The 10,441-nt window shown below is 35.4% G+C and overlaps 1 protein-coding gene across 1 annotated transcript; it reads left to right on the top strand.

Moving 5' to 3' along the window:
* Positions 1-5,639: 5,639 nt before the first annotated feature.
* On the top strand, positions 5,640-8,449 carry LOC143616870 (LEAF RUST 10 DISEASE-RESISTANCE LOCUS RECEPTOR-LIKE PROTEIN KINASE-like 1.2). The gene is made up of 3 exons (XM_077089577.1): positions 5,640-6,295; positions 6,365-6,664; positions 7,463-8,449. Exons 1-3 carry the CDS (start codon positions 5,650-5,652, stop codon positions 8,383-8,385), a joined length of 1,869 nt encoding a protein of 622 aa, XP_076945692.1. The 5' UTR covers positions 5,640-5,649; the 3' UTR covers positions 8,386-8,449.
* Positions 8,450-10,441: the final 1,992 nt, after the last annotated feature.

Raw genomic sequence — 10,441 nt, 5'->3', positions numbered from 1 at the left:
TTAGAGTTTGACCGTCAAAATTATTATTATTTTGTTTTCCTCGTTTTGCGTGCCTAGCACTGTTATCTGTTTTAATGTTTCAAAAATGAGTTTGGTCACACACGACCCGAAAATAGTGTTTGGCTAATATTTTAGTTAAAGCCGTGAATTTAGAGCTCGGTTTAGACGCCCCGTTTGGCCGCGGGACCCGTTTCCGTCGTTAATACACCGGAAACTGCTAAATCGGGTAAAATTACCCAAATCATCCGAATTATTTTCGGATGATTTATTTTTACTTGATTACTTAGTTTCATGAAAATAGTCCATTTTTAGGGTTTTTATACACCAGTCAGCTCGCTTAGGCGAACTTTGCCGGTTTACGCGTTTTAAGCTTTAAAAGTTTGTTTTTATGTTCTTTTTAGCACAAATAATTATCCGTTTAGTCTCGGATCTTGAAATTTTGCACAAATCACTTTTTGACAGTAAGGAATTTTATAAAAATATTTCCAGAATTAATTTTTATATTTAACATTTATTTATCTATTTTTAAACGTCATTTAAACACCAAATATGTCGAAAATATCAAATGACCTTAGAAAAATCCCAAATTTTTCTGAGATGACCCCTGCCATCCACATAATTCCCTGTAATTTTTCCAGAACCAAAATCTCATTTTTCATGCCATTTTCACCAAAACCGAGCTAGAAAACCCTAGAACTCGTTTTACCGAAAAGCCTACTTAGACTTCTCCAATGGACCTGAAATTTTGTGTGTGACTTTTACATGTTATGAAAAGCTTATCTGGAATTTTCCAGAATTTTTTATGATGTTTAGCTATTTTTCACTATTTTTAGCCAAAACCGAGCATTAAATTCACCAAATATTCATCCTTTATCCAAAAATTACCAAATTTTCACAGATCTCATATTTTCATGTGTAGATCATCTCTGTGAAATTTCATGACCCAACTCTAAGTTTATCACAATCTGTCCAAATCATATAAATCATACGAAAAACCGAACTACCTTGTGTTTCTAGCTTTAGATCGCAAAGATCTTGCTTTCTAGCCTTTGCTAGCAACTAGATACAACACCTACAAGCACAACAACACCACACCAAGCAAGTTACACCCACAATCAAGCCATTTCTTTCATGGTTTCGGTTACGATAAAGAAACAAAGATTTTAACCGTAAAAATTCGTTTTTGACTCTATTAACCCCTTTCTTGGACCAAGATCCCTTGTATAACTTGTATACATCACTTGATCATGCAAGAATCGGTTTCATCTCGGGTTTTCACCCATTTTTCATTTGAAACCTCATTTTCTTGTAAATGACTCGAGAAAAGAAGATGAACACGACTATAATCCGATCTTTACCTCGTTTTCTTGCTTAAAAACTTGGGTTTTTGGATGAGAACTTGAGAGAAAGTGATGGAGCTTGTTGTTTGTTGTTGGAAAAAAGAAATGAAGGCCAAGGGGATTACCCCTTGGTCCGATCGGCTTGGTTAAAGGGTGTGGGGTGGGGCCCACACCTTCAATACTAGCCACACATTCAGATTACGCAATCTGGATAATGTTTTGGATAATCTGGTTAAGTTCGTTTTTCGGTTAAACGTTTAATTCGGCGTAAAACGAGGCTAAAACGGTCGTTTTTCGGCTTAAAAATGAAATTTATATAAAACCGATTTAAAAACTTTAAAAACTTAAACCATGACATTTATTGATTTAACACATCATATTGTCGGTAATTGTGCATCTTTTTCGGCTTGATCGATCGTCTCTTGCTTGGTTTGATATTAAAGGTTTCGTTTAACGTACCGACGTACCATTAAATCGAAATCCTTTTTCTGTGCTATAATTCACTTATCCCGAAGCTTTAATACTTCGTAAACCTTACTAAACATCATATATTTCTTCTATAATGTAATCCCCGATTCGTTCGGGTTTCAATAACCGCTCATCGGTTAATCGTAATTCCAATACGACTAGCTGTACATTCGAGTATAATTCGTACTGTGAATCTTATATACTCGTATAAACACATTATAATTCATATATTCGGTATTAAATAACATGTAAATAGTATATACCGGCTAGGGTATACCTGAATTTGCCGGAATCGTTACAGTCACTGGCCTTGGGACCGGAGTAACGTTAACCATTTTTCCAGAAGTTTTGAAAAAAAAAACTGAAAGAAAAGTTCTAGCTTTTATGCACGGATGGCGCCAATGAAGAAACACTAATCAACCCTGGCAGACTACAGGTAATCTGAGGGTTAAATAGATGTTTCCCACGAGGGTTAGGTCCGGCAGAGATGATTACTTCTGAGGACCTGCAAAACAAACACCGTAAGCTCGTCACTGAGAAGGGGGGGTTCCTCCTTGTAATCACCATCCGGCGTGAGAATCAGACTAGATTGCTCTGAATATAAGTGTATATTGAGAGAGATAGCTAGTGAAGATAAGATGATCATACCGTTCCAAGGTGTTGGAGTATTTATAGCCGAAGGTAGGTTTCCAAGCAGGTACAGCCGGCTGTATAGTATTCCTGTTCCACCAACTGTGGGCCACGTACGTGCCATGCTGGTTGGTGGGTAGGCAGCGGCTGATAGTGACATGGCCGGCTGTGTACTATTCCCTTTTTCACTAACTACAGGCTATGTACGTGCCATGATGAGAGTTAGTGGGTAGGCAGCGGCTGATAGTGACATTTTGTACTAGAGCATGCTCCTCGTACTGTTTGTCGGTGAGCTGTCACCCTGTGATTGGTTCATGGGCTGCTTTGGTCAGATCTTGTCTATTTTGTCCATACCTTGGAAGGTATAGTACAAAAGATCTTCCAGAAGCATACGGACTGGCTCATTTGGGCGGGAGTATTTCCGCCTTGCTCATTCCTTCAGGTGACATTACTGAATTATTAAGAGTTAGTGCCTTGTGCGTGTAGCCTTGCTATTAGTGCGGGTAGCCTTCCCTGATGGCTTGTATCCGCAACTGCGGGAACAGGCGGGGTACTTCACCATTGGGAGGCTTTTCCTGCGGGAACAGCTGGCGTACTGCGCGTAAGGTTTTCATCTCTGAGCATGGTGGGTCCTGCGTAACCAGTTGGTCCTTGCGCAGACGTCCCTCTTCAAGGTGAGTCTTGCGGGTCCAACTGGGCTCTGCTGGAACCTACCTCTTCAAGAAGCCTATAGAGATACTTAAATAGCATATCGTCATTGAAGTTAATAAGTCACTTAACTTAAAACTATTATTAAATCTTTTCTATTTATAAAATTTGTCATTTGAAATGAATATAATTATTGAAATATATATTAGTCATGAAAAATGAAATTTAAAATGCTCACTTGCTGCATAAGCATGATGTCACACGGATATTGTATATATTGAATTATTGATTGATATTAGGATACCTTAATACCTTATAATATATTACTTTTGCAATAATATATTATTGAAATGAAAAATAGATAATACAATATTATTTTTAAATACAAGTTGAATGCGTCAACGCAGGTGTCATCGGTGGCCCAATTTCTCACGTCACATATCCTCGTTTACTAATATTTCGAACTTGTTATGTGAATCACAATTAAAACGTACGTTTAAGATATTTTAAAATTTTTATTCAATATTCAGTAACTAAATCATATTAATTTTTTTTTCTTTTCCATTTAATTACGTATTATAAGAATAAACATTTTACGACCACATATAATCAATAATGCAATATTTTCTTTGAAATGTTTCTAAGTTGTATCTCCATATTAATTTGTACTAATAACAATTAAAAACAGCTCAGAGTATTGAAAAATGCAGAATAGTGTTAAATAAATAACTAAAAATTATATAAACTTTTAAATATATTATTTTAACAGCAGTTTATAAGACCCTTGTCGTGATTTTGTATTTAAAATAATACTAGACGGGTGCCCGCGCGATGCAGCGGGAAAAACATACTTTAGTAATCACGTAACAAATTTATGGGTGTTTATTGTTTCGCTTGAAACTGTGAAACCGTTCACTGGTTTGGTTTCACGGTTGATTTGAAGCTAAGCGTAAATATTGAAGGCATTTTGAACTTTTAGTTATGTGGTATTAGATATGTTCTATTATATATATATATAGGGTAAGGTTAAATTAAAGAGAATAAAATACTTGTTTTTATGGTGTAAATATTTTTAAAAAATATTGACGTATGAAAAAGTTATGACCGTTTAATAATCATGGGGTAAGTTGGGTTAAAAATGAAATTATAAGAATATATAGGTAAAAGATAAAGTACCAATGTTGTAACTATTATTTAAAATTACAAAATTTGAGAAATTAAAATTGTAACTATGAGATTTAAGGTAAAAATTACCCTTATACCTTTAATGAAGATGGTACTATATGCTTTAATGGTTGTAAAATACTTAAAATGAGTGTCTTAATTTACCCTTTAGTTATATATTATATATATATATATATATAATATCATTTTTTTTTCGCTTGATGGTATTGTTTTTCCACAATGTGAAGGCATGGAAAAAATGAGTCTGTACGTCAACCAATCTTCACTTGTTAAAATAAGCTTTCGGTTGAAACAATGGTGAGGACCCCACCACTCATGACTTTAAACTAGGTCTAAGTCAACATTCACCAAACCCCAACATACAAGTGTCACTAAATGTACATATTTTGTAAACACAAGGAAACCTCTTGGATATTTTGCTTGTAATTCTTTATTGATAAGTAACTTGAGTAATGAGAAAAAAGCAAACATTAAATTGCAATTTTTTCCTAAGGAAAAAGTAATATTAGTTCAAATTCTTGTTTTCTTCTTAGGAAGTGGCATACACTTATGAGAATCAAAACCCAAACCTCTTTAAAGAAAACCTTATGAACATCTTTGATTACGTGATCTTGCACATGATGACTTCTGTCCTTTACTAGTTGGATTCTCTCTTAATTTATACTTGAATTCAAATCAAAACCTTTGGTATTACTATCACTATATCAAACAAAAAAATAGAATTAAACACAGAATTTTTTTTTAGAAGTGGGGCTAATTTCAAACATTTAATCACAAGGGATGTTGGGTATTATTTTTAATAACAAGAGGGGTTTATGGGGTTAGTATTGGTGAATAAGAAAGTAATATGAAAAGCTTTATGTCAGATCAAGAGGTAATTGGCATTGATAGTGATGAATAAGAGTTAATTGCCATTGCTAGTGGCGAATAAGAGTTAATTGTCATTACTAGTGTCGAGTAAGAGTTAAGTTGCAATTGCTAGTGACGAATAAGAGGTAAATTTCAATTACTAGTGACGAATAAATGGTTTACAATTCGGATATCTCCTATACCCCTATTATTCCCTTATTCGTCAATAGTAACCCCGAAAACCTCTCTTGTGACTAAAAACAATAACCAACACCCCTTGTGATCAATTGTTTGAAATAAACACCACTTTTAAAATATATTCATTAAATAAACCAGTTATAATACAAAAGCCAGACTCTTTTTACATGTAATCATGATTACAAACAACAAAAGCATCAAATACTATAATTCTATATGAGACCCAAAGACTTTACTCACAAGACTCCAAATCAAAACCTTACAAATTACATCACATATAAGCACTTCCCTCCCAAATTCCCATTTCTAAATTCATCTCCTCAGTAGTCCTATGGAGCTTCATTTTTTCTTCAAATTCATCATAATCTTTTTCATCTTCACAGTTGAATCTGCATCACTTCCCACCAATTTAACCACTTGTGTCCCACAAACATGTGGAAATGGACCAAACATAACCACCCCCTTTTGGATTCCACAACTCCAACCACCTTCATGTGGATCACCTCAATTCAACATCACATGCATAAACCTTAATCCTGTCATAACAATCTCCAACCAAGATTATGTCATAAAAGACGTATTCCATAACAACCATTCGTTCGTTCTTGTCACCAAATATGCTTTCGATGAATCAAATAAGTGCCCAACTCCTCTAACTAACTTTAGCCTCCATGAAACCCCTTTTAGCTATAGTGATTTGTCAACCGATCTGTTCTTCTTTTACAATTGTTCGTTTCCTTATAGGAAAGAGACGTATTTGATTGATTGTGCTTCCAATGGCACCCGTCTTACCTCTTTTGCGGTCTTTCATCCTGAAATCTTGAAAAAACATAACTATTCTATAGATTCATGTCAAACAACGGTTCATACACCGGTTCATGTCGATAGTCTTGATAAGTTGTTGTATGAAACTTTTACTGATGTTTTAAGAAAAGGTTTTGTTTTGGAGTGGAAATGTAGCAACTGTCAAAAACTTGGTAAACCATCTTTTTCTTTAATTTCTTAAATTTTAATATAATAACATATTAATTTTCCAATGTATGCAGGTTCGAGTATAAATTGGAAACGGAAGCTTCTTATAGGTTTCGGTTCTGCTGGATTCGCGATTATCCTCATGATTGTGGCGTTCTTTGTTTGGAGGCGTCGCAATATGAAGAGACGTTATTATGGTTCATCTTATAGGTCGCGTAACATATCATCGTATACATCGTCTATGACGGATCCTGAGAAGGATGGGACCTATCATGGTGTCCAAGTCTTTAAATACCGAGAGCTCGAGAAAGCTACAAGTCATTTTGACTCTAGAAATGAACTTGGGGATGGTGGTTTCGGTACGGTCTATCAAGGTATGCATATGATTTATTAGTCAGGTTACTTAATATATATATCCTTCGTTTCAGAACCTAATACACCTCTGCATAGTGCATAACAGAGACGGTTACATAGCTGTCATGTGTATTATATTCAAAACAATAGATGCAAATGCATTAAGCAGTTTTCTAGGTTCTGAAACAAACGTCCCACTATACATAACGGTGTGCATGGGTCAGTTTTGGGCTCAAACCGAACCCGAAACAAAAAATTAGTTTTCGAGTATCAGATAGCCGTTCGGTTTCTGTTTTTTGGTTTTCGGTTTGGGTTCAGTTTCAGTTTTTTCGGTTGTGCCACTTGGACTAGAATTTTTTGGGAGAAAAAAGGTAAATAATGAATTTGGGTCTAAATCGTTTTGTTAATTAATGATTAATTAGTTATACATTTGAGCCCAATGTATTTGAGTTATACTATTTATCAAATTTTGTCTGGGTTCGGTTTTTTGGTTATGGACCTTTTTTTCGGTATTACTTACTTGCAAAACTTAAACCGAAAAGAAAATTAAATTTTCATATAAACACAAAACCAAACTGTTGGTTTTTGTTTGGGCCCGGTTATTCGGGTATTTCTGGTTGAAGAGCATCTTTTTTTTTGTTTTGTTTTAATTACCTGCAAAACCGAACTTGAACCAAAAATTCCCCTTGCATGAAAACATAAAACCATTTTTTTGTTTGGGCTTGGTAATTTCAGTTTTTAGGTTACGAAAGGTTTTTTCGTTTTCATACACACCCCTACCGGTACATACAAAAGAATAACTTTATCTTTACGTGCAGGGAAACTGAAAGACGGTCGCGTCGTAGCCGTTAAACGCCTATACGAAAACAACTACCGAAGAGTAGAACAATTCATGAATGAGGTGCAAATTCTGGCTCGCTTACGCCATCGAAACCTGGTGTCCCTTTATGGTTGCACCACCCACCATAGCCGCGAACTCCTACTCGTGTACGAGTACATCCCAAATGGAACCGTTGCAGACCACCTCCACGGAGAAAAATCAAGCCCCGGCTCACTAAAATGGCCCACAAGAATGAACATTGCTATAGAAACCGCAAGTGCATTGGTCTACCTTCATGCCTCAGATATTGTCCATAGAGATGTTAAAACCAACAACATTTTATTAGACGATAGTTTCACGGTTAAAGTAGCCGATTTTGGGTTATCGCGTCTTTTCCCAAATAATGTGACACATGTTTCCACCGCACCACAAGGTACCCCAGGGTACGTGGACCCCGAGTACCACGAATGTTATCAGTTAACAAGTAAAAGTGATGTTTATAGCTTTGGGGTGGTACTAGTCGAGCTTATATCATCAATGACCGCGGTGGATATTACCCGACACCGACATGAAATAAACTTATCAACCATGGCTATGAACAAGATCCAAAATGATGCGATTCATGAGCTTGTGGACCCGCATCTCGGATATGAAAACGACTATGAGGTTAGAAAGATGATTAATGGGGTCGCGGAGCTTGCGTTTCAATGCTTGCAAAATGATAGGGATGACAGACCATCAATGGATGAAGTGTTGGAGTGTTTAGTGAGGATTCAAAATGGGAATGGTAGTAAGAACAAGCAAGATGTGTTGGATGGCGCATGTGATGACGCGGCTTTGTTGGATCATTCCCAAAATATGTCGCCAGATTCGGTGGCGGTGGCTTGGAGTACGTCCACGATTTCGACTTCTAGCGGGTGATTTGGGTTGGGTTGTTTGGTTACAATATGTTGTTGAGATTTCAGTTTGGTTATAATACTTATGTGATGAACAACGTAGTTTGGAGGTTTATGAATAGAGGTGTATATAAGTCCTTTTGTCATAGGTTAATTTATTCATTTGTTTTGGTTACTGGTTGGCATTTTGTGTACCAATTTACAAGTGAAATAATATTGAATGCATCTTATATTTTATTCTAGAGGACTCACAATGGACATCACACTTGAGGAAGACACCAATTTGATCACCAGTCCCTTGTAACTACATCAAAGTGAATACCTTAGGTTAATAATGTTAGTGATTTTAGTCTTATACTTGTTTTGCCTTAGGTTTATTATATACTTGTAATATTGTATTTTATGGTTATCTCAAATCTTTTACCTTCACATGGTATAACAATTTTAGAAGTCTCATCCTTATCATGTATGACGTATCAAGCAACCCACCTTTCATCCACATGTTTCATTTCCCGACCTTCAGAACTAGGTGACACCACCACCCATAAAACAGCACGTATACGGGAAACCCTTTTGATTTAAGCAGAACCCGACTCGTGTTGGGAGAAAGCTAAGGTACCCTATGTCCCTATGTAAAACGTAAACAACATTTGCGATTAGGGTGATTCGGTTTTGATCTCGTGGGGTGGCTTGCAGGAGATCTAGATGTAAGAATAAATCAGGGTCGGCTCAACGAATGTGGAGGCCTAAATCGAAATAAGATTTTGGGGCCTTTGTATGACAATTGCTAAGGAAAAAAAATTGCTTACCGCAAGATTTGAACTCATAACCTATACTTTAGTAACAACCAAGCTTACTATCACACCAATACATTACTTTAAATTTACTTTACCCATTATAATATATATAACCTAACCCTCTATATATGATGTTTTTTTTTGGACTTGGAGGCCTTAATTAAGGTGAAAGCCTAAAACCCTAACTTGTTTTCGCTGGCCCATGGACCGGCCCTGTAATAAATATTATATATATATATATATATATATATAGGGAAAGTTAACGTACAAATGAAATTAACGTGCTAAACATGAGAATCAAGTAGAGTAATTATGTAATTACATCATAGAGTAATTACGTAATTACTCTATGATGTAATTACATAATTACTCTACTTGTATATATAATTACTCTATTTGATTCTCACGTTTAGCACGTTAATTTCATATGTATTTGATCCAAACCCTATATATATATATATATAGGATAAAGATCAAATTCAAATCAAAATTATGTGCTAAACGTACGAAGTGAAGAAAACCTTCTCAATTCCCCATGGTAGCACCGACCTTCTCAATCCCCCACGACAGCACCTTCTCAATTCCCCACCACGTAACCGCCTCCGCCTAATTCAATTGATCCTCCGGCCACCACGCCTCCGTCTCAAACTCCCAATCGTCAAGCGCTTATCAATTTCGTCACCGTCCGCATCCGTCAGATTCTGGCCACCGGACCTCGTCAATCGTCGTTCATTCCTAGGTTACAATTTTGTGAATCAAATTGAATCTTTTGCGAATATTGATTGCTTAATTGAAACCTGTGAATCGAAGTAATACATCAATTGAAACTAATTGATATTTCTAATTGAAGAAAATTACCGTGGATATTTGAGGAAGATGAAGAAACATATTCAGTAATTACTCTACTTACAATATAATTACTATATTTGAAACAAGTAGTGTAATTTGAGGAGGAAGAAGCAGATACTACAATTACTTTGCTTACAAAATAATTACTCTAGTTGAAACAAGTAATATAATTTGAGAAAGAATACTCTACTTATAAAATAATTACTCTAGTTGAAATAAGTAGTATAATATGGTGTAATAATGTAGAGTAATTATCTGTGTTAGTAGTGTAATTATTAGTACACTATTTTATTTTTTGTAGTATAATTACTCTATTTGAGAACTGTAATTACACTATGTTATTTGTATGTTTAGTATGTTAATTTAATTCGTATAATAACCTTCCCTTATATATATATATATATATGGTGGTTCAAGAGAGAAATGATTTTATAG

Source organism: Bidens hawaiensis, unplaced genomic scaffold (genome assembly GCF_021521415.1).
Source record: "Bidens hawaiensis isolate Kalapana, Puna unplaced genomic scaffold, B.hawaiensis_p1.1 tig00002307_1, whole genome shotgun sequence".
Lineage (NCBI taxonomy): Eukaryota > Viridiplantae > Streptophyta > Magnoliopsida > Asterales > Asteraceae > Bidens > Bidens hawaiensis.
This window is presented reverse-complemented; position numbering and strand designations above follow the sequence as displayed.

What these genes read in the sequence shown, in the direction of transcription:
- LOC143616870 (XM_077089577.1), top strand. Translation starts at nt 5,650, where the DNA reads ATGGAGCTTCATTTTTTCTTCAAATTCATCATAATCTTTTTCATCTTC. An exon ending in TAGCAACTGTCAAAAACTTG is followed by an intron (nt 6,296 to 6,364) that starts GTAAACCATCTT and finishes CAATGTATGCAG; the next exon opens with GTTCGAGTATAAATTGGAAA. An exon ending in TTTCGGTACGGTCTATCAAG is followed by an intron (nt 6,665 to 7,462) that starts GTATGCATATGA and finishes CTTTACGTGCAG; the next exon opens with GGAAACTGAAAGACGGTCGC.